The 27,296-nt window shown below is 36.1% G+C and overlaps 1 protein-coding gene and 1 pseudogene across 1 annotated transcript; one reads left to right on the top strand and one right to left on the bottom strand.

The window, feature by feature from the left end:
• The first annotated feature begins 7,514 nt into the window (after positions 1 to 7,514).
• LOC126619008 (zinc finger protein GAI-ASSOCIATED FACTOR 1-like) lies at positions 7,515 to 11,301 on the top strand. The gene is made up of 3 exons (XM_050287254.1): positions 7,515 to 8,053; positions 9,071 to 9,467; positions 10,201 to 11,301. The coding sequence occupies exons 1-3, from the start codon at positions 7,822 to 7,824 to the stop codon at positions 11,138 to 11,140; spliced, it is 1,569 nt and encodes a 522-aa protein (XP_050143211.1). The 5' UTR covers positions 7,515 to 7,821; the 3' UTR covers positions 11,141 to 11,301.
• Positions 11,302 to 13,215: 1,914 nt separating this feature from the next.
• Positions 13,216 to 21,621, bottom strand: LOC126619007 (E3 ubiquitin-protein ligase JMJ24-like; annotated as a pseudogene).
• Between the last annotated feature and the right edge of the window lie 5,675 nt (positions 21,622 to 27,296).

Below are 27,296 nucleotides of genomic sequence, written 5' to 3'. Positions count from 1 at the left end.
ATTCCATGCACGAGAAATGCTAAGATCAATCGTTCACTCACAAGACGGTGGATTCAGCCGTTAATGTGTCGTAGGCCTCGCGTGATCAATTGAAAGTAGGGGTATGCATTTGCTTTCAAAACCTATGACTTGTCATTGGTTAGTCTTTGGGCCTTAAATGTCTAGGGCTTCAAATAGGCTTTTGTATGTTGGGGCTTCAAATATGAGATGGGCTTCCAAACATGGGCCTGCTTAGGTTGAAATGCACTTCTTAGTTGACCCATTTGACCATTACTTTAATTTAAGTGGAAGTTTCGAATCCGGATGCATGAGCAGATTTCCAACACTCTATCCAGTATGATATTTGACCATATGCTTTTTGACTAAACACAATTTTGTCATGTTAATCGGCAAAATTTATATCTTTTCCTACTCTTACCAAAGAACAGAAAAATATATTTGGTTTCTCCATACGCAGGTATAGTTACATAATACATTAGCTAAAGCGAATATGCTCTTCCTATGCATCTGATCGAGTTCAAAGCTCTCTTCTCGCAGTTTAGTTTAGTTTAAAGTAGAATATCGTTCGTAAAAAAAAATATTTGGTTCGAACCAACTGCCCAATTCCAATTTGCAATTTTGCAGATTGGTTTGTTTAGTTGGACCGTGCCTTTTTGCCTGGGAACTTTACTGTTATCATGTTACATGTTTTTCTTCTTTTCTCAAAAGGTTGGGTTTTGAAAAGGAAAAATGATGCATCTTTCATCATTGGCCACACCTTTTGGCGCTAATGGACATCTTTGGCGCCAAGAAATCAAGAAAATATAATCAACTTAATTCACAGAGATAATTTTTTAAATCAAAATCGATAATTTTGATTCAGTATTTTCCCGAGACGTCAAAATTAAGAAAAATTTGACGTTCTCTCTAAGTAAGAATTAAATATCAACATTTCGCTAAAAATTCAAGGAGGAGACGAAAAGAGAGAAAGACTCGAATCGAGTCGGTCGACTATGGTTGTAAGTAACTTGAGTACTTAGGGCCCATGCATGTTCCTTACTACTGTAAAATGATAACAACGCGTATTAATGTTAATATATATATTTGTTTTTGTCAATTATGTCAATGTTAGTCATCCAAGTTTTCACATCACTATCCACCACCTAATATACTTGTATCTTGTTTCTTATATATCCTAGCTCACCAAGAAAATTTTCTATTTTTTAAGTTTATTCAATCATTTTCGTCTATCAATTTGAACTTAGAATATCTTCTAACAAAATAGATTTAATCGTAGGAATGGTTCCAAAATTTTACCCTAGTTTAATTTTAGTTCATGAACTCTCATATTAGTTTCTTTAGTCTTCGAACTTAACAATGTGTTATACCATTGGTCTTTTTCACTAAGGCCGTTTATTTTTCTGTTAAATTTAGAGGTATACTAAGAATTTCATCCCACATCACTTATGAAATTAATTTCAGAAATGAGAAAGGAAAAAAAACCTAAAAAAAGCTAGATTATTTTTTTTGTGTAAGAAAATTGAATATATAGGATTTTTTTTTCGTAGTTCAATATGTGATTGTTAGTTGTTTAAGTCTTAAAGATCATTGCTACAATTAAACCAACAAAACAAATACGAAATACCACCAGACTAAATCATCGTCGTAAAGTATCATGGGGCAAAGCAGTCTCTAGTTCTACGGTTCGACCTACCATTGTAGATGAAAACCTTTTGGCCCTTTGATTCATAATTTGATGATTTGATGATTTGATGATGACACCCCACTTTCTAATCCATCGCGTTATGAGACAACAAAATCTTGGGTTCTGTTTTGAAAGTAGCTTTCCAACTATTATCTCGATCCCAATAACAAAAAAGCCACAAAGTTAGATTAATTGTTTTATTTTATTTTTGCTTTTGAAAGGGTTATTCCAAGACCTCATGGATTTTCAATGGCCAATTTACATGAAACTATGTAAGCAATTTTTTTTTTTTGGTCAAATATATAAGCAATTAAGATATGTAAAAGAGAAATAATTTGCCCAGACAATATTTTTTGCTTTATGCATACTTCTATATATTTTGACATTTAGATAGGCAAAAGAGAGTCGAATACAGAAACAAACAAAAATGTGGAAAAATCATTTTTCTGTAAAATAGCAAATGTGTATGGTTCAATCTCTACTTAAACCAGTTCATAATCTTCAACTTTTCCTACTTAGTGTTGGAATTTATTAGTTTATTTAGAAAATTAATTAGAGGTTTGATTTTGATTTGTATTGGTATATTTTGGTATTTATGCATTAGGTTTCTTAAGTTTATGTCACTATAATTATAATTGTACTTTAGTTTGAGTAGTAAGTCAATCAAGATGTTCTCAATTTGTAGTCATCTCGCCATTCTTCATTATAAATAATATTCGTAGTTTCGTAATAATTGTTTTTTTGTTATGCGTACTTCAATTTTCAACTAGCTAACTTCATTCACTAGCTAGATTAGAAGCTCCTAATTAAGAAAATCCCATCACAATGTCAAGAATGTGTTTTTTTTGTTGATGAAGCTTTTGAAAATAAAAGGATAATGTTAGAGAAATTATTTATTTAAATTATATTTTGTAAAACACATGAGTAATTGTTGATGATTGAATTGTTATTTAAATATTAATTAACGTGCTTAAATTATATTGTTGACAAAGCACACAATTTATAGATATGATAATAATAATAATAATAATAATAATATAGCTTTTAATACATTGGGCCCTTTTATATTATTTATTGGATCGGGAAATTATTCAAATTAAAATGGCGGTGACAATTTCAAATGATTTTCTAAGTGAACAACTAATATGATTAATTAATCACTTTATCTAAGTGGTACGAACGTTAATCATTGTAAATCTAAGAGCTACAAATCTACTCAATTATTTTTACTTTTACTAGCTACAATAACCATGAATTAATCATGATTAACAATTCGATGGATCGATCGACCTTTTGCCGTAATGATTGCGGATCAGTATTGACATGGGCGTTGGAAAGTTTAACGGAGGTGAATGCATATATAGGTTTGTTTGACATTTAAAATGACTAAAAAAGTTTTGATGAAAATATTTTTGAAATTAATTTTTAATAAAAATATAAGTAAATTCTGAAAAAGTATCTGAAGTACTTCCTGAAAGAAGCACATAATTAGTGCTTATTGCCAGAAGCACTCAAGTGCTTTTAGAACTCAAAAATATTTTTTCTAAAAGAACTTTTAATCATTTTAATTTATCATATATCTAAAGGTGACCTCAATTCAACACAGCTTTGTAAGAGTTGAGGGGAATATCTATTGTATGCAGTCTTATTTTTACTTTGCAAGGAGTCTGTTTCTACGACTCGAATCCGTGATCTTTCAGTAAATAAGGAGCAACATTTCCGTTGTGCTCGCCCTCGTTTTAGTGTATATGTGTGTGTATGTGTGTATATATATATATATATGTAGAAGTCTAATTATTTATGTGATTGGTTTGCGTCACGAATAATAATTGGCGGTGTCCAATCACTTTTTGAATCCTCAGGAGCAAATAATTTACGGCAATGTTTAAATATATAAGAGTAGAGGTTGTTCAGCAATAAGACTACAAAATGCATGACATACGTACAGTATTTGCAATATCTTAATTTAATTCTGGAACAATATTTTATACCTCAGCGATGTCTGTCTATCGTCGCTTCTGTCGTTGTTGTATTGCTATTTCTTATTGGTTAGATCTTTTCTTCGCGTTCATTTGGGTTTTTCTGTATCACCATACAACACTACCGGCATGTAGTTTTATCATTCATTCGTGTTGTAACATATTCATTAACTGCATTATATATTATGTTAATGAAATATCAACTATCTCATCCCCTTGTATATAACGCACGGATTAGAAATACCAGTTAAAAAATTCTGTCCAGTTGGAGGTGGGTTAGTGTGACAGAGATCGTTTGGACATATCTAGTTTACATTGCACTTAAAGATTACAGCCATATAATTAATTAATCCTATTCAGTATATGTTTACAAACATGTAATTTGACTTCAGCGTTGATTGATTGACAAAAGCTCACTAAACATGTATTTTGGCCAAATAGCTGTAATCACACGCGTGTACTAGCTAATACAATATTTGGTTCGGTAGCTACGTCCAACCGATATCTAATTAATCAGATTATTAGATGTAAGGCAATAAGTATTGTTAATTTGGGCCATGCATATCCCCTAAGCAAGTAATATAGAGTTTACACAACTTTTGACCTACGTTTTTGTGGAATTCACTTCGTAATGTGTTTAACAATTCAAACTGTTTATCTTTTAAGTCTTCTCTCTAAAATCATGTCTACTAAAAATCACTCAAATCTGAAACCATATGATCTTTGCATTGAGGAGTTCAGGTTTCTTTGTAGAATCGCATTTGTATATTTTCTTTACTACAAATAAATGTCTTAATGGTTTTGAATTTGTCAAAATTTTTTTTGAAAAAATTATTTATGAATAATATTCTATAAAATAAATGGCATAGATCGTTAAAATACATAATGGATCCGCCCCCATTAGATATATAGTATAATCCTCTTTTATTATTATTTTTTCTGGCTAGTTCTTGCGTAGGACATGGATATTCATATATAATTGGCTACGTACATATAACTGTTTAACTGCAACCCACGTCGACATGTAGATATTGGATTTGAACGTAGACAGAAACTCAAAGGTTGGAACGTACAACATATATACATGTATAAATCGAGAACAACTTTTATGGTACGAGAGGTCTATCAGCATGAATAGCAATACCAAAGGGTGGTCTCATACCAATGAGTCTCTCCATTTTACGAGGATCAGAAAAAGAACGTCTATTGTATGCATTTTTCTCATCGTACACTAGCATTGAACAACACGTTGTTAGTATACTCGTGCCATGAAAGTCCTCATCATCGCATGGACAAGCCAAGCCAAATACAGTCCTTTATCATGTGATGGGTTGGCTTTAGCAGATCGTACGCACATTAAAAAAGAGACTCACATGCATGCATGGCTGCAGTTTCATATTTCAAAGTTTAATTATAACTTTATAAAAGGAAAACAAACAAAAAAATGCGGAGAAAATTCAAATAAAGATATAATTAACTAAATACGTACCCATGCAAAAGTCCCATCATCCGCAAGCATAGCTGAAAATTGACCAAAAAGCAAGCTTAGCTAAATAGCACTTGCAGAACGTACGGTTGAGATTTGGCGTTCATATCTGTTTTGTTACACTTTTCTCGCTCCTGGGTTACTCTATTGAGTAACCTTTAACCTTTTTAAAGAACTTTTATAAAACAAAAACTTTTAAAGATCAAAAGTAAGAGAATATACCTTTTAAATTTTGAATATTTGAAATCTTAAACTCGAGCCACGTATATATACATGATTCTTGAATTCGAAATGGACCTCTATCTCCATGCAATCCTATATATATATATGAGAGAAGAGTATTATATTCAGGAGGTTTTGTGCTACGGGCAACTCTTATATCAAATGAGAACCAGTATCATATGAGATGAAAATACTGAAAGTCTTATCTTTTTATTTTTTGTGAGAGGTTCTCTACTGATGATGTGAAACGCCTCAACACAAGTTTTATCCGATGCATTTATTGAAATTTGTCTAGTATGAACCAGCCCACAACATTCATTGTGATTATAATCATTGAATCTTAAACTAACAAGATAAATGCGAAGGGGACTCATCACTCAAAAGCGAGACTCTCCATAAATTATATATCACTTCATATTTTTTACACAATATTTTATAATATTAACATAAAAATTAACGTTAAACTATTCTTGCTTGTACAAGAGTCTCATTTCTCAACTAAAAGTCCATTGAAAAGATTCAACAGTCAGACATTCCGCTTCATGCTACGACCGGGTCAATTCTATTGCTTTCGCATCTACTAATCTACTTTGTGTACTACCAATCAGAAATGGTAGGTTGATGACACGTCATAATCCTATCACCTTTGAAGCAGGCCATGTTCAATGACCAAAATGACCATCAATTGCTTTGGAAATATGAAAAACACCCCTTCGTTGTGATCCACACCATGTGCCCGTAAATATAAGAATTTTGGTTCATGTCGGGTCCTTGTCAAGTAGAACACGGCCAGTGTGCCCACCCGTGACAGTTAGGGTAGTGTGGTCATTTCGCTCATTAGGGCGGCTAATTGTGTAGTGGCAATCTTGTGGTTTTGGCTCATTGAATGTGACTTTTTGGGAACAAAAAGATTCTTTTGTTAATAAATCTCCTCACAAACAGACAAAAGTCTTGGCGAGAAGCCCTTGTCTGCCACTGCCAGAATAGTATGGAAATAGACCAAATTGTTAAACTATTACGATAATTAGACATAAATGGGACCCCTCGATTTCCCAAAAATAACCAAATTGCCTATTTAGGGTTCTTTCCTTAAAAATGACGAGTTACTATTCTGTAATTTAATTTAGCGAATTAGCTAGATATAATGATATGTATTGCTCCTCGGTGTAAAGTATGTTTTATGCAAGAGGCTTCCAATTGATTAGATCGTTCAATCTTGAACTCAGGTCTCAAATTCGACTCTCTCAAAATATTGTTTCTAAAAAAAAATTAAAAAAAAATCTTCTAGTCTTGTAAATTTCATAGGGTTTGCCTTTGGAAAGTGTCATTCAACCCTTAGTTTTGGGTTCCTAGTGGTGGTGGTGGGCTACGACAGTGTCTTCGATGGCTCTAGCCTGGCAACCTCTTTGCCACACATGTCGTTGCTGTTGTTTGTGTTAAAATTGTAACCCACGCCAGACGATGGAAACTTTGACGGCTCTTGGTGCTAACAAATCTTGTGTAGGCTTATGGGTTTGTGGTGGCGCTACAACGATGATAGTAGTTCGGGCTGAGAATCCCCTTAGCCACACTATTTGTCAACTCTGTACCCGCCTTTCTTACATGGACACATCATCGGCACTAATTTTATTATTTTTAGTTTAGTTTATGTTTTGTTTATATCGCATAAAGCGGGCTAAGCACTAGATGTCGTTTGTGTCACAACGTTGATTTATGTGGCCTCATTATTTGTGATAGCTTTTTGTGAGGGTTCCGTTACTAGGTTTGTTGCGTATATCATTCTTGTGATAAATCTGTGTTGGATTTACTAGTTCTAGTGGTATGTGTGGGGCTTTATATAAGAGTTTAAAGTCATTTGTGTTTTGTGCAAATGACCTCTAAATTAAAAAATTCATCACTAAAGAAATATATCCATCTAACACTTCTTGTAATTAATGAAACGCTCTATTGATTCTGTCAAAATGCCACTTTTGTTTTATTTTCAACATATACTAAAGATATATCTTAAAATAATTAGCTTGAAATATTAAAATAGAAGGGTACTATCAATAAAACCTACAAAGTAAGGGGCATATCTATAATCTATATCAAAGATAACAGTGTCATGAACCAAAAATATAATATTATAAATTTACTACAATACAAGGCCAAAGAAGACCTGGTTCTTGTGTTCATATCATGCCAACAAAAACTCTCTCTTCACCACAATTGGAGGAGAATTTTCTGGGTTTTGTCTACCTATAGACTTACAACAGATCCCTTATTTTCTGTTCAATTTCTCATTAATTTAATCAATTTTTGAAGTAGTAGCTATAGCCTTGCTTTAGAGAGAGAGTGAGAGAGCACCAAGAACAAGATAAGTGGGGAAAGAAACAAATAAGGAGAGTCTGGAAGTAAGACAAACGAGTGAGAAAAAAAATCTATCTTCCTTTTATCTTTATCTTCCTTCAATGTCAATTATCACAGGTAGTGCTGCTACTGGGAGTTTCTCTTCAGGAAATACAGGTGGAGAAGAAGTTCAACAGCAACAACAAGAGCTATTAAATCACCATGCAAACTTTCATGGCTCCAACTCCCTCCTTCCAACAACACCTAATATCAATAGCAATGGTATTTCCACTACTCAAGTACAAAAGCAACCTCCACCAGCTAAGAAGAAAAGAAACCTACCAGGAACTCCAGGTAGATCATTAGTTCAAAACTTCTTACTTTTCTGTTGACGTTCACCAATTTAGTCTGCTTGTCAGCCGCAGACCGGACCTGATGTGTAGTCTGGCTCGTCTAATAAACACAAATCAAGTTTTTTCTCTTTCGGTTGTAATTAATCTTTCTTTATAAAGTTCTTTCCCTCAAAAATAGATGGTCATTATTTTGAAGTCATTTTATCTTTGAAATACATTTAAAAAAAAAAATTGATGTTGGAGAGATTTGATTGAAATTTTGTGCACATATATATGCTTAATTGAGCTTGATAGATATTTAAAAACTTTCAATACATGTTTTTCTTATCTTCTAATTATTACCTTGAATTAGTCTATGAGTAATTAACTTCTTTCTATGTGTCCTTTTGGTCAAAATATGCATGCTTGCATATATTTAATTGTTTCAAATTTTTAGTTCTTAGATAGCTAGCTAGCTAGCTTCAAACAGATTTGATTCAGTTCTTGAAGGAGAGCCGTGGATTATTTGTTTTCCAGACAAAAAAAATATTGCTGGGGTCAGAAAGCATGAACCATATGTATTATTGATATCTCTAAGTAGTTTAAAAGGGGTTCAATTATTGGCTTGATGTTTCACAATTATTGGAGTAAATTATACACTATTGGCTTGCCTTGACTATGGTCTCCTTCCTTTGTTTCCTTATTCTGTGTGCTCAACTATTTCAAGTAAAAGATCTTCATATATCCATTCCAATTGTTCATGAAACATCTTATTTCCCTTTCTCTCACACGAGATAAGAATCTGTCTTGTAATCGAGTGTTTACAGCTGGCCAAAAAACGACATATTCTCTCACCCTCTTGAGATAGTATTTTCAAATTGTAGTAGACAAGTGTTGTTGGATAGTAGTTTTACGTTTCCTCTAATGACTATCCACAATAAAATGCTCCAAATTTCTTAATGAATTTAAACTTCCAAATGCTAATTTAATTAATATTGAAACATATGTACTAGTTGTTGAAAAATCCATGTAAATGCAGACCCAACTGCTGAAGTGATAGCCTTGTCACCAAAGACCCTGATGGCCACAAACCGGTTTGTATGTGAAATTTGTAAGAAGGGGTTCCAAAGGGACCAAAACCTCCAACTCCACAGAAGAGGTCACAACTTGCCATGGAAGCTTAAGCAAAGAACGAGCACTGAGATCATTAAGCGAGTCTATATCTGCCCCGAATCCTCCTGCGTCCACCACGATCCATCGCGGGCACTCGGGGATCTTACGGGCATCAAAAAGCACTTTTTCCGGAAGCACGGTGAGAAAACCTGGAAATGTGACAAGTGCTCCAAGAAGTACGCGGTGCAATCGGACTGGAAAGCTCATCTAAAGACCTGTGGTACTAGAGAATACAAATGTGACTGTGGAACCATCTTCTCCAGGTAATTAAATTAATATTCTAGAAAATATGAGTTTATTATAAAAAAATTATACTACTGTCTATATAATTATACAATTTGAACAACTACGCTGACAAATGTTTTGTATAGATATGTTGTGCTGCTTGTCCATGCATGAACATTTAAAATTAACACACACACACACACACACACACACACACACACATATATATATATATATATATATATATATATATATATTTAATAATGACAACTTGACTGAAACTAATCTTTCCAAAATTTATTATCGAAAGTCCTAATCATTCTTATTTAACAAACATTTGTTATTAAACCTTCTATGCAATAGAATAAATGTATATGGTGCTTAATACATTAATCTTATTTAATTTTGTCTGTCTATACACGCCGGCAAGTGCCTTCGCCCATGAACGGTAGGTCTCGGGTTCGAGACTTGGGAGCAGCCTCTCCATAAATGGGGGTAAGGCTAGCCAACATTCACCTCTCCCAGACCCTGCGTAAAGCGGGAGCCTTGTGCACTGGGTACGATCTTTATACACGCCGGCAACTAATCAAGAGACTTATATATTTAGTTTTTTTTTTTTTTCCCTTAACCAGTAAGATTTTTTGGTTTATAATAATAATAATATTTACTGTGACGGCACTCAGTTTCCACTTTGTTAAATACTTTTGAATTCGAGTCTCATAAACTTTATACAGTTTAGCTTACGAGAACTATTGGATATCCATTGTGCAGAAGAGATAGCTTCATCACCCACAGAGCTTTTTGTGATGCCATAGCTGAAGAGAACAACAGAAACCAAGGAGTAGTACCAATGTCCAACAATATTATGGGAGCACCAAACCAAGGCCAACTTTCCAACAGTGAGCTCATCATCCCGGCATCACCGCCCATGAACAACAAAATCACCGACAACCCATCGTCAGCAAGATCAGATACTACTACATCTGATCAATTTCATCATAATTTTGATGCCAAAAATGCCCCTTTAACCCTAGAACCCCAACAACCCTTCCCAATGCCCACAAAACCCGTAAACATGTTACCGAGAACCCTAAACAACAACACTTCATCATCAACATCACCATCGTCACTACTGTTCGGATTAAACCACGGCGGGCACGGTCAATCACTCATCCCCAACTCATCAGGCCATTTATCCGCCACGCAACTGCTACAAAAAGCGGCTCAAATGGGTGCAACTATGAGTGGTGGTCCTAACCCTAACCCTAGTGGTACAACCATAACAAGCATGGCACCCTCAACCTATGGTACAGCTACTGGTGGGTACAACATGAACCCCTTCATGCAGCAGAGAGATCCTAATAACATTCTGCAATTAGAGACCTCGCCGCAGTTTTTTGGCGCTAATTATGCGCAAATGGGGATGTTTAGCGGGATGTTATTCGATCATGCTCAGAACAATGGTTTGTTGAAGAACATGGAGCATGAAAATAATGGGACTTCAAATAAAATAGGGTTCAGGGGTGCTAGTAATGTGAGTAACGGTGATACGTTGACCGTTGACTTTTTAGGGCTTGGAGGATCGGGTAATAATAATAGACCAGAAAACTTTCATGATCTGCAGAAACAACAACATGGCCAGCAAGATCAGTTGGGGTTCGGAGGAATTGATGATCATGATGATCACCTAAGAATGCAAAGATTTGGATGATCATGATCAGTTGGTCATGGATGAATGAGAAGCGTGGTTAATTAAGTGTAGTTTTTTAGTTTTACTATCTGCATTAGCTAGGTTTTCATATGTTATGATCTCCGGTGACAATTTTTAGTTTCAGCAAACAGAAATGAACTGTTTCGGTCGATCTTCTTTAAGATTTTTTTTTTCTCCTATTAATTTTAGGACTTTATTTCAAGGTTCTTCGACGTTACTATAGATCTTTTATTATTGAATTAGAAATAGGAATAGGGCAATTATTTGATAATATTTCCTTCTTCTTTCTTTTTCCCCAGTCTCGTTCTTTTTTTCAAATGCCAAAGTAATTAACGTTTGTAAGGGAGCCAAAATTATTAGTTTCGGAATTCTTTGTATTTAACTTTTTATGTAGCATATGTGTGGAGTGTGGTACAAGAAATTTTCCATGAGAAGACGTTTTAGAAATGACTCATTGCGTACTTAGCTTAATGACGCTATGGAGTTAGGTTTTCAAATTTATTCCTTTAAAAATAAGTTATATGGAAGTGTGATATTTCATCTAGTTAAAGTTTTATTTTTTTTTATTTTTTTTAAACAAGCGATATTATCTATACTAAGGGGATGGGAGAGTGAGCTAAACCTCACAATGGGCTAGTAATAATGTGGTTCAAATTCGCCTTGGCGAGAATCGAACCTAAGAGTAGACCGTAATAATAAGTGGCAGTTAAAGTTATACTATGTGTCAATCAAATAGATAAAAATTAAAGGAAAAAAAAACATGACGATGGACAGTTTAACTTAATGACTTTACTTAAACTATGCAACATATATGCTTGTTCAAAAATCCATACCCCTTCATCAAAATAAGTACAACTGAGGAGTAAGTAATTAGGGTTAGCTCAGTGAAGATGTTGAGTTAGATATGAAGGGAGGACGAGTTATTCCATCGCCACCACTCGTTTGGACAATTGTCGGCATTGCCACACTACTTTCATGCATGCAAACATATATGCCTCAACCAGATATATGCATAATCACACTGTCCTCCGGCTGATGGAAATAGGGTTTGCGAGAGGTAACAATAATCCGGGCAGAAAGGCCCCCTGCGGACCAATTTGCTTCACTACAATCCGGGTTTAGGCGGCAGCTTCCTGTCGGTTTAGGGAGAGCTTCTGTGGTTGTTCTTGGTGCTGATTTTCTTGGAGTCTCAAGTTTCTTTCTCGGGTTGTCGCCGGAAAGTAGTAGGAGTCAAGCTGATTTTCTTGGGTTATCCCATAGGAGGCTACAGTAGGTGCATTGTCAGTTCTCTCTTATCCTACCACGTTTGATATAATTTTGTCAATATTGTGTGTCTGGATGGCATCGCCTTAATTTTGGTTTTAGATAAATTGATGAAATAATTTTATTTGAATGAATTTGGACGTGACAAAATTTATATACCCAGCAAGTTGGGTTGGAGATCAAACACTTTTGTATCGAGCAGCTGAGAAATTATTTTTTATTTTTTTATTTTATGAAAGATCACTTGATCCTCCTCCTCTGAATTTTAATGCCAAATCTAGGACTGATGGATGGCCACGAAATGTCACGAACCCGTTGTCGCATTCGGCCCGCCCGCCACCACCGGAGAGTTCAATGTTAGCGTCATTGTGTCGCCAGTTGCTCTTGATTTCAAGTAAGCAAGTGTAAGAAGGTTATGGCTTCTGCAGTTTCTTGGCATTTGGATATGCAGCTAATTGTTGACGTTTGTTTTTGGTCGGAATTGAAGCATTTGGAGGACCAAAAGAGGTAGGAGAAGCTGTGGTCAGGACCGTCACAGGATCCCGCAAACGCCCTGATATCAAGGGAACTTTGATCGAATCAAAATCGAGAGGATAGCGTGCGTAACGTTAAGTGCTACGAGCTTGAATTCAGAGTTGAGAGCCCTTTGTTTCACCAGCAAAACATCGCTGTATGTTGCTTTCGTTTTGGTCGGTTATTTACGCAATGCTCAGGCACCGGAATCAGCATGGCCGGAGGTGAAGTCAGACCAGCCATTCTCGTTCGGATCCAGCAGTTCTCAGGTCGTCAATCACATAGTTACAGAAGAAAAGTTTGAACAAATGGCACGAGTGTTGGCATTTACCATCACTTTTTTCATTAACTAATGGCACAAGTGCTACATCGTTGTTCATCAAAAACTATCAGTGCAGAAGTTACAATATTGCATATAAGCAAATTTATACACCGAAAACTCATCAAGGCGTCTAGCCATCCCTCTAATGAGATTTTCTTCATCTAAACCATGGAGACGGATTCAAGCACAAGTTACCTGTCTTCGTGTCGTCATTTTCTCCAAATTTTCAGAAACTGCTGCGGTCAAATTTGGATCTTCAAATCCAAGTTCTGCACCAAGTCTGCAGCAGAAGCATAAAGTAAAATCCTTTCATATTTTGTCTCGAAAAAAGGCCATGTTTACGAAAGGAATTGACAAAGCAAGCTTGGAAGGTCGGTTGATAATGCAGTCAATAAATTGAGGGAGTAAGGAAAGGGAGGGAAGTGTCCAGGTAAACATCAGCCTAGCCCATTGTCAACGCTCGGCTCCCCTACTTTATATGTTCATATATGGAAAGGAAGAGAAATCCAATTCCTTTTTCTAGTTCAAATTGGAATCTACAGATGTTATATTATCTCCTGCCCTACACTGCCCTCAATCCATACACTTAAGGCAGCCCGATGACAGCGGAACACAATGCAAGCAGCCATCTTTTTATAGGTTTTGTGCTTCCTAATAGATAAGAATGAGTGATCGAACAGCAACAAAAGCAATAACTGTGGGTGGTGCTATTCACACACCCTTTCTATCTCCCACACACCCCCTCTATTTTTGTCCTTTGATCTTCTTCAATTCCTTCAATTCGACAGCCGGAAATTATGATGAGTGCATGGAAGGTAAAAAGAGATGTGTGGATAGCACCACCCTATAATGTTTGATTTGCTTACTTTGGATCGAGTACCAACTTCTGAATCTCTTTAATGGCTGAACTCGCCGCATAAAGTGATATCTTTCCTACCTGCATTAGAACCCAATCACGGAAATTGAGAAAACCAACAAAAGAAACAAGTCTGGATTAGCCCACTGGACAAGATTGGGCACAATACTTCCAGAACTGATAAAAAACAAAAAAGGTAAAAGAAGGCACGGAATACTTCTAAGGAAAATTTCCCTTGTCCAACCTCCAACACTTGTAGCTTTGCTTCATGGTCATTTGGAAGACACCGAATTTCATCAGCTAGTCTTACAGCCTCACCGAGGCTTTCAGGAGATAAGAAATCAAGACCAAGCTGAACAGTTGACTGAAAAAAAAAAAAACATAAAGATTATGACTTATTAGATTATATGCTAGAAATAAATGCACTAAAGATTTAGGATGTCTAATGTCTAGAGAAGGGAATAATAATCTTAAAAGTGCAAACGGAATCTCAAGCAACAGAGCCGGATTATTTTGCTATGTGACATCCTCGAAAGACCAAGAAATAAAATTAATACAGACGCAAGCAGAATTGTACGCTTTACATAAATTACTTGTCAAGTCAATCTATACCCTTCATATTTTCATTAAATAACCCGGAACTGGTACTTCAAAAATATTAATTTAGTTACAAAGAAAACCACCTGAAGATTCCTGACTTGAAAAGGGCATCCAGCGGGGATAAAAACAGCTTGCCCCAAATGTTATTCAAAGGACCATGGCTCAATTCCTGATAAAACAGGAAGAAAAACAAAGAATAAAGTTCAGAATTTTAAAAACCTGAATGCTGAAAATCTCAAAGAATACCAAATATCCAAGATCACAGTCACATGCACTACAAAAAGTAAAATGATGTACATTATCACTAAAGTATAGACCGGTAACCAGTTAGAAATGCAGGTCGCGGTGTGTAAACTGTAAAGTAATTTGCAGAACACGGGATTTACAAATGTAGTTCAAGCCAGAGTCAATTTGACTACAACTGTAAAAGCAAATTCAAAGAACACAGGTGTCCATTTACAAAACATGTGAATTCTTCAATTTGAACAGAAGTCATGATAAGTAGCCAGGATATCCAGTACAAAACAGCAGCTGAGTAGACAGCTGCAGCTTGCCTGATATTTTCAGGATTTCTGCTAATTAAACCAAAAATGGTACACCAGAAATTGGTACAGTGGATGGCTACTAGCATAACTTCTTTTCTTTTTTTTTTTTTTTTGAAACGAAATGAAAACTACTAGCATAACAATCAACAGAACATTTCCTCTAAATCATCTTAGTGGAAATGTAAAATAAAAAACGAGGGGAGGGAGGGTGGGTGGGTGTTATATCTACACAAAATAAATAAAAGGGAAATAGTTAAGTCATCCTTACCAAATTCTTCCTTCAATTTTCTTTTATGATCCCCATTCAGGAACAATGTCCCATCATAAAAAGGCGACGTTACCTGATATACAAAACGTACGATCTGTTACTAGCATGGTATGCAAGCCAACTCTGTTGAATCAATTTGGGGAAAGGTAAAGGTACAAAGACTTCACAGATAAACTTACAAAAATATTTGTTTCATTGAGCTTCCCAATTTCTTGCCAACGTATTCTCAAATACTCAGTCAGCTTTTGAACATCCTGTCGACGGAAAACATCCCAAAGAACTCCCAGATGAGATTTTTCTGAGACATCTACCCCGTCTCTCTCTGACTGTTCACAGTTGGCGGTGTCCTCTTCAATCATAGGAGTAGTTTCATGCCCATGATCTGCCGTACTCTCATCTTCATCTGAGGCCAACCTTGCCCCATACTCATTCTCCACATTCTGACCAAGAAGTGAGAGATCAGGCCTCGTATCCTCTCCCATAACCATTTGTAGATTCCCAGATGATTCTTTAACCTCAGATTCCTCAAAGGATTTTTGTGTGTTCTCAATCTTTGTCTTCAGCAAACCTTTTAGCTTTACCTCACATGCATGCACCAGCAGGTATACCTGAGCTTAGCAGCTTGATGGGTGAAAATATGTTTATTTGAAACAGATAAAAATTTAGTTCATGAAACATGCAAATCAAATGTTCATCCATATCAAAACATTCCAACTCCAAAGATTGAAAAAAAAAAAAAAAAACAAAGTCATAAGTTTAATATCTAAAATATAATGTTGCACCAAAACTTATGCACAAAATTGCCTACTATTAGCTAAAAGTTCTGACATGGATACATCATTGTACCAAAAATGTTTTTCACTGAATGATCATTGAAAATTTATCCGTCTTATGTGCGCGCGTGTAAATGACAATGTACACACACATGTAGAGAACGTTTCACTTGCACAGCATAAAATCATTACTCTCCCCTTGACAGAGTTGATCACATTTACTTCACTATGTGGTCAACTCCATCAACAGCCCATGGTGGTACTGTCAGCCCTTTATTTAAATATATATTGTCTTACATCAAACAAATGAATTACAAAATTAATAGCCATGTTTGCAGAGCAAAAACAATAACTAAATTAGAATAAGCGATTCTCAACTATCAACATCAATGGTGATAAGTCAACAAGAACGGAGAAACAACTAACCATGTCACGCATGTTGAAATGGAGATTGATTACAGAGTTGTGTCTACCAAGCTCCTCACAGGTCCCATAAGAAATAAAAATCTTAGGTCCAACCTCGTTTTGCAAAGAATAGTGTGGCAGTTTTGCAGCAACATTTAAAAGACCAAACTTGGAGTGAATATACTCAAGTAAAGGCAGTTTGCTGATAAATTCAGGTCTCTGATATAATAAGAACTCTTCAGATGCACTAGGGGAAGGCCAGTCTATGAGTTTCAACATTTCTGGCATACCATTTTCATTAATTCTTCCCTTGGAGTAACCTTTCATGAATTGACTAAGTTCAATATCAACCTGCCATCATGTCAAAGCACAGAGGTTTAGTTTAGGTTTATAACACTATATATTACAAATCAACTAATGGATTATTTCATTACAACAAGAGTCGGTTATAAACAGCTGATACATAATATAAGAAAGAAAGGCCATAGAGGTAAATACAAGAAATAGCTGTTAGAGCGAACCTCAGACCAGTCAAAGCAATTTATGGCCTTCACCCTTCTGTTCTCATCCTTTAATTTCTCATCTGCTGTCTCCCGAATCCCTCTCCATATAATCATTGGATCCCAGTTTGAAATTGAAGAGCTATCAAACACCTTCTCAATAATGATGGGCTCACCCCTAAGCCAATGCCCTTTAAAATTGTCAATCCCATCAGATTTGATATCTTCAGATGAAGCGCAGTACAAGAAATTATCGCTATCCTCTCTATGAGCATACTGGCTAAGTCTTGGATCATTGAGCCCAGTTTTCCCTAGACTGACAGCATCATTAACTCTACAGCCACTAACCATTTCCTCTGCATTTTTTACTAGTTTTGCAACCCAGTTCATCTTAAAGATACGGCTTAAGTTCAACGATGAATGGCCACAGCCACCATACTCCTTTGGAGGGCAAGGGATACTTCCATCACCGTTGGCTTTCCAGTTGGAAAATATGTCTGCTAAATTTAGTCTGACTTTGGACAATTTTGGCTGCTCCAACTTGGTTTCTTCTTCTCGACTATCCTCGCCAATCTGATTCTCTACCACCTCTCCTTTAACACCAGGCATGGATGCTTCTTGAAGATCTTGACAGCAGTTAAGGCATAGATCATATGCGCAGCAGGAACAGTGCCAATGATAATCAATGATGGGAATCCTACAGAAATTGCTGCATAAAACCAATCAAAAGGAAATGTTCTTCAGAACAGGAAGAAATATTTGTGACAGTACAGCTGCCATAAATAGACCTAGAATTGCAGACACGGCCACAAAAATTAATTAAAACAAAAACTAATTATCTACAGAAACATCACGTTTTCTTCAGTTTGAGGAGAAACTGGTGTTTGGGTTAGTTTATTATCCCCTTACAACAAATATGACAACAACGTCAAGTTCTTTCAGTTTCAGGGGAATCTGGATTTTGGATCGGTTTATTTTTTGAAAAACATGACAGAAACATAGTTCCTTCAAATTCAGGAGAAAATGGAGTTTGGCTCAGTTTATTTATGACAAACATGGCTGAACTCTGTAGGACCACATGTGAGTGGGCCCTACCACAATTTAAAATGTTTACTTGTTTATTATACATACTTTGTTGTTAAGAACTTAATTCTACAATATAAAGGGGTACAGGAATTGAATTACCAGCACATTTGCTCATCTGCATTCAATTATGTCCGGGAAAGATCTATATCTGTTCCTGCAAAATACATATGCAAACAAAATGGTCAAACAATGTACAAAAGACATACAAAGATACTGAATTCAAAATGCCACGAACACATTAGAGCATCTTACCACAAAGCTTTTTGTCCAGTTCAACTTCAAAGCACTGTACTTGATGGATTTGTTTAACTAAAGGAAGCACTGAAGACAGCAGACAGTGGAGATATTTTAACTTATCTAGCACTGGGATCTCTCTTATCCTTACCTGCAAAACAGAAACATCAGAAATACTCATTCACCTAAGCTGATCATGTAGCTAGTTGAAGACTCCTTTATATGAATTACCTTTACCAAATTATCTCTACGTAGGCACACCTTGCAATTACAAGTGCCACGACATGCAGGACAGGACCTCTGAATGTCTTCTAATGGGATGTCCGAGTACCTAAAAAATTAAAGCATGAATACACAATATGGACATGAAACTGAATCACTTAAGCATATGTGTATTGTGTCTTTTCAAGACACTCAACCTCACCATGTCAAAATACAGCTGTCACAGTATCCTCTTCTATCACATTTGAGGCACCAAATGACTGTGTCTCTGTCATTCCTCCGACACTGATGGCAAGTTTGGCCACCAGTTTCTTCAGAGGATTCAGAGCTTCCATCAGACTCTTCCTACAAGAAAAAGGTTTGCCTCAGTATTATAAAACGTAAAAGCAGCAATTATCCAATTTCAAATCAAGACATACAGCTGCACTAATGATAAGCAGACTAGCAAATGGGACGTTTCAGTCTTTACTCTTGAATGTATATGTTGATGAACTATAATCTAACTATCTACTCGACACTGAAATGTACTTATAAAAATGTACCCACAAGTAGAACTGACTATTCAAGCACACTTGTTTTACAAAACATTATTACCCTGTATGGCTCTCTTTGTCATGCATCAGTATGGAAACCATACTAGCAACAAAAGATAGCAAGATCAACTTATAAAACTAACAGATGCAGCTAAGACATTGTAAAACGAACATACCGAAACTGTCATAGCATTAACATCAAAGCTCCTCTGTGGTCTGTTCCTGAATGAGTCCAAAGCAGAAGCAGGCGGTGACTTGTTACTATTTGACCTCCAATTTTCTTCATACTCCTCCAAATCTATATCTTCCATCAATTTTGAAGGATTACGCACGGATGAACCCTTCACAGGTGGTCTCTCAAGTGAATAACGAAAATGATTTTTTGATACCTTCTCCATGTACTTTCTCTCCTGTGACTTCACGCTTGCAAGTGGTACATCAAGATCATCACTCTTGCTCTCCAAGAAAATATCACTTTCACCTAACGACCTCCTCTTGGCTTTTTTCAAATTTGCCCGCATTGCAGAATTAGCTGCCCTTTTCTTTGCCTGGATGTAATGTTTTTCACATACCGTTTTATCTGGCATAGACATGGCAGTGCACCTCCACTGTTTCCCATCTGACCTCTTGCATCGCAAATCATCCGGAATTCTGACATTGTCCTCGCCATTCCCAAGCTCCAAACGTGATTGATCCATTACATTGAACTCTTCACGGTTCTTTTACACCGCTTATGGTGTTATGCTCGCAAGACCTACCAACAAAAAATCCCTTTAATCAATGTAATTCCATCAAAGAGTGTCTCAAAGAATTAGACATAGGCTAGCTTGCAACAATGTTGGTCAACTCACATAGATATTAGCAACGCACGAGTGGAGTCACGGTGCCTATGACAAAATTAAAGTTTCACCTATATAAATTCTAAAGCAACAAACAACTCTACTAAGCTCCTAAAAGCATAACAGGTTGCGTGAATTCTAATACAGTCTTGTCCAATCTAGTACATCGGTTCGGAGTTATAAAGCCTGGCAATAAAATTGTCACCATTGATGCCAGGGCATAGAAATTAAGTGAAACAACAGTATCTCACTTCCCCTCACTAAGTTAATGACCCAGATCAATGTTTTCAAAAACGAGCCTTGAGGCGCACCTAGGCAGCCTTCGAGGCAGGGCGGTGAGGAAAACGTCTCTGCCCAGCGGGAGCGGGCTTAAAGTCGCCTAGGCTTGGTCGAGGCGCACCTAGGCGCCTGAGGTGTCAACTGGGACGGTTTTTTTTTTTGTTTTAAGGTTAGGGTTTCTCACCTGCAGTGAAGAAATTTTTTATGTGATTGTTGATTATTCTTCTATAACACTTGATTTCGACTCTATTGTTGATTACATTATATTTAAACTAGCATTTGCCTACACACTTTGTGTGTATGAATTTTTGTTTTTGGTTGTTTTTTTTATTTTAATATTAAAGGTATTTTAACGTCAGATGTAGATAAGGCTTTAATAAAAAATAAAAACAATTTGGACATATGAAATTACATTATTGCCCATCATTTTTTCATGTGATAGAAGACTAAATTGTCTTTTCACCCTCTTTTGATTGACAAAAATGATTTCATTAATTAATAGAGATATATATTAATAATTTTAACCTCATGCCTCACGACTTTCGCCTAGGCGGGGTTATCCATGTAATGCTTTGCTTTGCCTTTGCCTTTTAAACATGGTTTCGATAAACAGTAAACTCGAAAAATCACAATAAAAAATGTTAAACCATTCAAATTTAATTTTGTTTATCTCTCAACGATGCTAAAACATACTCTAATTATACCAAACAAGAAGCTAGAAAATTAAGAGAAAATAATTAAAGTATAATTAAGCAGGACTCTTTGATCAAACAAGGAGCTAGAGAAAATCAATAAAACTACGGGGTTTTGTCTCTCTCAAACAACAGAATTTCCTGAGCTCAAAATTCAAAGCAAACATTCATATCAAAGAAGGAGAACTTTCAGCATATGTGTGTATTTTTAGCGAGAGAAGGTACCTGAATGCTGAAATTAGGGTTTCGTTGAGACGGCAGTGGAGGAAGGCAGTGAAGCAGAAAAAAACCCAGAATTTATAATTAATTTCAATTCAGTGGAAGGAGACGGTGACTCTCTCTCTCTCTGTCTCTTTCTCTCTCTAGGTGTCCTCTTGTTGTTCTAGTGTTGTGTTTGGGTTTAATTTTGATTTTACCTGTAACTTGTGTTTTCGCATTTTGCTCTTCCGGCTATTTTCCGACATCTGTGAAAAGAAAACCCTTGTTTTTTTTTTACAAACGATATCTCCGACCCAGCCCTCCACCTCTAAAACGTTAAGCTTGACATTTTGCAAACCCCTCCAGCGCTTTGTCCATTTGAATATCAACGGCAACTATGCCAACTATGGCTAGCTAATATCATGCTGCCGTCAGATTACTGTTAAAATTTGAATTTTTTTTTAACGAATTTAAAAAAAAAAAATCCTACAAATCCCTACATCATTCCTACAACATTGAAAACTAAAGATAATAAGTGTCACGTAGATAAGAATCATATCTAAAATTTGCACAATCAATTACATCTCGACACATGGCACTCGAAATCCTATCCAAAAAATTATTAAGAATATATAAATATAAGAAATCTAGATAGTAACTCACTTAAATGACACATGTCACTTGAAATCCTATCCAAAAAAATATTGAGTTTACATAAAAAAATAAGAAATTTGGAGAGTTACTCACTTAAGCAACACATGTTACTCGAAATCCTATTCAAAAAATTATTGAGTTTTGTTTGGACTCGATTTTACACTATCGGCCCAAGTAATCTAGACCGTTGAATGAACATAGCTCTTAACCGTTTGATGAAAAATGAAGATAATTTTGTTACTATTAAGGGATAATATTATGGTTTTTATCATAATAATTATCTTTTAATTTGAATCATTTCAGCATTATATCTTCGAACAAGTACAACTCAAGTGAACTTAGGATTCCTGTTATCAGATTGGAGCAGCATGGTAGATGGGGTTTGAAAAGTCAAGATGCGTGGTTTAGGATAATGATGAAGTCATATAAATTGGAATGTCATTGGTGCATGGAAGTTGGACCATAGAGATTCACGGCTTGCGAGGCATTCAAACATCATCAAAACCAATCTTTGGTTTAGATTGGTGCGATGCAAAAGATAAGGAAGAAACACATGGCATTGAGGGAAGGATATGCAGGGTACGATACCATCAAATATCATAATTGTTCCCTGGGGCCATTATCACAAATGCACATGGTCTACATCAGGAATTTGGGATTTTGGATATCGCATATTCTGTGGAGAAGGTGGCAGAATCCCGATTGAACTCTACAAAGTTACCAGGTCGTGCCAAGCAATAACTAAAACCTATAAATACAGAGGCAGTGGCAATAGGAAAACACTTCCAACTCAACACACAAACTGCCATGCGCAAACTCTCGCTCTACGCGAAACCTCTCAGCAACCTTAAGATTTGTATTTTCTTTTTCGCCAACACATCTTCAATTAGGATAAACAGCACTGTGAAAGCAATCGGCGAATATCTTCAGTTTGGATAAATAGCACTATTGCCGTAGAATCAGTCGACCATGAAGCACCTTCAGTTTGGATAAACAGCATTGCGATAGGGCCGACTGGTTATCTATCCAAATTTCATCCAAAAATGATTTTTGAATCCTTATTGGCAGAGGTTATCTCATTAGCTTTTTCGGCGAAGTGAGGTGTTACAAGTTACTACATTCGGCACATTGAAAGCCGAGTTTGATATTGAACTGCACAGAACTAGCAGTCTTGTCTTTAGGCTCTAGAACCCGAAGGTCGAGAGTGTTCTTTCCTCGGCCGCAATCGCAAGATCGAGAAGTCATCACCGCATCCGATGCAACATCAACATATTTTACTCCTCAGCCGAGCTCGGCCGACGAGTTGGCACGCTCGCATACAACCAAATAACGTAGTTAGCTCATTAGTTATTCGGCCTACGTGCCACGTATGCTTGGTAGGTTTTAGGGTCAACAAGTTTACATAAAGATAAGAAATTTGGAGAGTTACTCATGTTAGCGATACATGTCATTCGAAATCCTATCCAAAAAATTATTGAGATTATATAAATATAAGAATCCGAAAGTTTATTCATTTGGTAACAAGTGATACTCAAAATATGTATGGAAATCTTATTTTAATATGGTAGTTTAATTTAATTAACCATATTAATTTAATTAAAATAATAAATTATGTTTGACCTATGGTCCTTTGACCCCTTCGGTTGGAGATGGTTTTTTGTCAAAATGTTGTGTTTTGCCTATGGCCCTTTGGTCTCCTCGGTTGGAGATGATATAAAATATGGCATAACACTGTTCATTAAAATATAATATGGTTTAAATTTGTCTTTGACGAGAACTGAACCTAACACCTTTCACTTACAAGCAAAGAGGAATATCACTACACCCTTGTTGATGCACAAAACCGGAGGTCTTGGAACAACGTAAATCAGACCGTGAATCAGCTAGAAATGTAAATAACACAAGATGTATTGTGATTCACCCCAAGGTTTGGGCTACGTTCACAATGATATTGTATTTATCTGATAGGATTGTGAGGGAGAAAACCTCTGTAATGTGAGAGGGGATGTGAGAGGGTGATGGGGCTTCAGGCCTAAGAGTTGGCCTCCCCCAATTGTGAGGGTGAAGAGTTCCTTTTATAGAATAAGGGCTCCTCACTTATTACATATTTGCCCCTTATTTTATTACATAATTACATTTAAGTCCCCTGAGTATTTATACGAGGTCTAAATACAGAGGCCCTAAGTATGGTATAAACAGTAGTCCCCCAAGTCTTCAGTTAAGAGAGTCTTTTAGCTGGAGACTTGAAATTCAGTCCATGTGTGGGCCGAAGTAACTAGACGTCGTCTAGAACTGATACTCGATATGAGGCGGTGCCCAATCTGAAATGATGCTCAACTAAAAGTAGCACATGTTGCGAGGCTGCTCTGCTTGTGGCTTATGTTGCATTGGTTGGCTCGGCTTGTGGCGTTGAAGGTGATGGAGTCCCTATTATAGAATAAGGGATCGCTTCTCAATACATAAATGATGAGCTAGAGTTGATGTTCACAGTGAGGCGGTTGCTCAATTGGCGGCGATGCTCTTTACTGAAGGTGAGGGGGTCCCTTTTATAAAATAAGGGCTCGCTTCTCAGTACATAAATAATTGGCTAAGTCTCCCAAGTATTTTTCATGAGGCCCAGTTGAGGCCCAATATATGATGTATAGTGTAGTCCCCCAAGTCTTCGGTTAATAGAGTTTGTTGGCTAGAGACTTCAAATTGAATTCATGTATGGGCCGAAGTGGCGGTTGTTCGGATGTGGTATTTGTATACCATGCACTGAAGCTTTGTAGGTGAAGCTTTGCAAGTGAAGCTTTGAAGCTGGAGCTCTATAAATGAAGCTTTTGAAGTTAGAGCTTTTGTAAATGAAGTTTTTGAAGCTATAGCTTTGTAAATTAAGCTTTTGAAGCTAGAACTTTTGTAAATGAAGCTTTTGAAGCTGGAGCTCTGTAAATGAAGCTTTTGAGGCTAAAGCTTTTGTAAATGAAACTTTTGAAGTTAAAGCTCTGTAAATGAAGTTTTTGAAGCTGATTGACATGAGTGATGCTCATGAATATTTAAAAGGGACTCCCTCACCTTCATTAGAGAGCATCGCCGCCAACTGAGCAACCACCTCGCCGCGAGGATCAACTTTAGCCCATCATTTATATATTGAGGTGCGAGCCCTTATTCTATAAAAGGGACTCCATCACCTTCAACGCCACAAGCTGAGCCAACCAAGGCAACATAAGCCACAAGCAGAGCAGCCTCGCAATATGTGCTACTTCTAGTTGAGCATCATTTCAAATTGGGCACCGCCTCATATCGAGTATCAGTTCTAGACGACATCTAGTTACTTCGGCCCACACATGGACTGAATTTCAAGTATCCAGCCAAAAGACTCTCTTGACTGAAGACTTAGGGGACTATTGTTTATACCATACTTAGGGTCTCCGTATTTAGACCTCGTATAAATACTCGGGGGACTCAAATGTAATTATGTAATAAAGGAATGGGCAAATATGTAATAAGTAAGGAGCCCTTATTCTATAAAAAGGACTCCTCACCCTCACAATTGGGGGAGGCAAACTCTTAGGCCTGAAGCCTCCTCACCCTCTCACATCCCCTCTTACATTACAGAGGTTCTCTCTCTCACAATCCTCTCAGATAAATACAATATCAGTGTGGACGTAACCCAAACCTTGAGGTGAACCACGATACATCTTGTGTTATTTACATTTCTGGCAGATTCACGGTCGGATTTACGTTGTTCCAAGACCTCTGGTTTTGTGCATCAACAACCCCAATACCAAGTGACATTTTATTTTTTAAGTTAGTAGATGCTCTAAAGTCTGTATAAGTGTGTCGAACTATTTATTTATTTATTTATTTTCATTTAGGGGTCCCTCACTTGTTTTTTTTTTTTTAAGGGGACAATTGGTGGCAAGCCACGATTGGGATGGAGATTATGAGAAAGATTTGAATGGGCTTATGAGAAGGATCACATTATTTTATACAAATGATATATTTACACACTATCAGATTGAAAGAATAAATGCCTATGTGAGTCTTCTCGACCTCTGAAAGATGTGGATAATCGTGACTTGCCACTAGTTGTTCCGTTTTTTAAAATAAAAAATAAATAAATTAGTCATAAACTCATCACTTTATTTATTACTTACGTTATTGCTAAGACCTCATAAAAATACTAGATCCTCTCATATTTTGGTGCATAATACTTCCATTTTTTTATGAGTTTGTTGTTCTACTTATAAGTAATGTATCTTTAAAGTTGAAATTTCGTAATCAGAATTATTGGATTTCTTAACATACTTTGGATGTGGTCCCTAATCCTTAACATTATTTGATTAAACCTTAATAGTATTCAAAGTTTGATCCAAGTCCATTGACTTTGTACACCTCATTATATTACTATTAATATTTATATTTTTATAGTTTTGACATTAATTGTTTGATATTTTATGAGATTTATAATCCTATAAATTTAAAATCCCTCATCATAATACTATTAGAAACTGTTACAATAAAAAATTTCAAACATTTTGATTTAATAAATGGACAAAAACTATGAAAAAATAAGAAATAATAAATGGCAAAAGAATGTATCCATAATATTAAAAAAATTGGTACATTTAGGTACATTTCACATATAACAAAGTGGTACATTAATAAAGAAGAATAAGTACATTATAAATAAATTAGGGTACATATAAAAGATTAAAAAATTATGAGTACAAATGAATTTTTTAAAAATATAGCTGCTAAAAGAAATTAATACATGGGTACAAAATAAAACTAAAAAGAAAATACTACAAATTTAAAAAAAAAATGTTGCAAAAGTGGGTACAAACTAAAAATATAAATATATGATACAAAGTTTAGGCAAAAAACATAAATATATCATATGTAATTTTTCTATCATTGATTAAATATAACTCCGCCGTGTAAGTTTATCTTACATTGCCGGTCCCAAGCCCGGATAAAGGAGGAGGGGGAGGGCGTCAGGTAGTCGACAGCCGGCACTCCATGATCACGTCGAATCCTTAAAAGCTTCAACAAAAGAAAATTCAAAGCACTTAGCGAAGAAGGCTTTGGTGTATTTAACACAATACGTTGAAATGAAGGAAAGCTTATTTATTTATATCCCCGATAAGTTACAAATATGTACATATACTTGAGTCAAAATAAACAAACAAGAGGGAGCCTTCACAAAGGTTGCTTAGGAGAAGTCTTAGCAGTCGGTAGAGCCCCAGAAAGAGAAGGCATCGGAGGGGGATCATTCGGAGCCTCAGTACTGGACAAAACCCTAGAAGGAGGAGGCATCAGAGGTTGATCATTTGGAGCTTCATTACGCGATACAGCCCCAGAAGACGAAGGCAATAAATGCCTTTGGAAC

The sequence above is a fragment of the Malus sylvestris genome, chromosome 4, assembly GCF_916048215.2.
Source record: "Malus sylvestris chromosome 4, drMalSylv7.2, whole genome shotgun sequence".
Lineage (NCBI taxonomy): Eukaryota > Viridiplantae > Streptophyta > Magnoliopsida > Rosales > Rosaceae > Malus > Malus sylvestris.
Note: the sequence above shows the minus strand (reverse complement) of the source record. Positions and strands in the feature narration are given on the sequence as shown.

Excerpts from the sequence above, each read along its gene's own strand:
- LOC126619008 (XM_050287254.1), top strand. The coding sequence starts at position 7,822 with ATGTCAATTATCACAGGTAGTGCTGCTACTGGGAGTTTCTCTTCAGGA. Across the intron at positions 8,054-9,070 it reads AAACCTACCAGGAACTCCAG|ACCCAACTGCTGAAGTGATA; the intron begins GTAGATCATTAG and ends ATGTAAATGCAG. Across the intron at positions 9,468-10,200 it reads TGTGGAACCATCTTCTCCAG|AAGAGATAGCTTCATCACCC; the intron begins GTAATTAAATTA and ends TCCATTGTGCAG.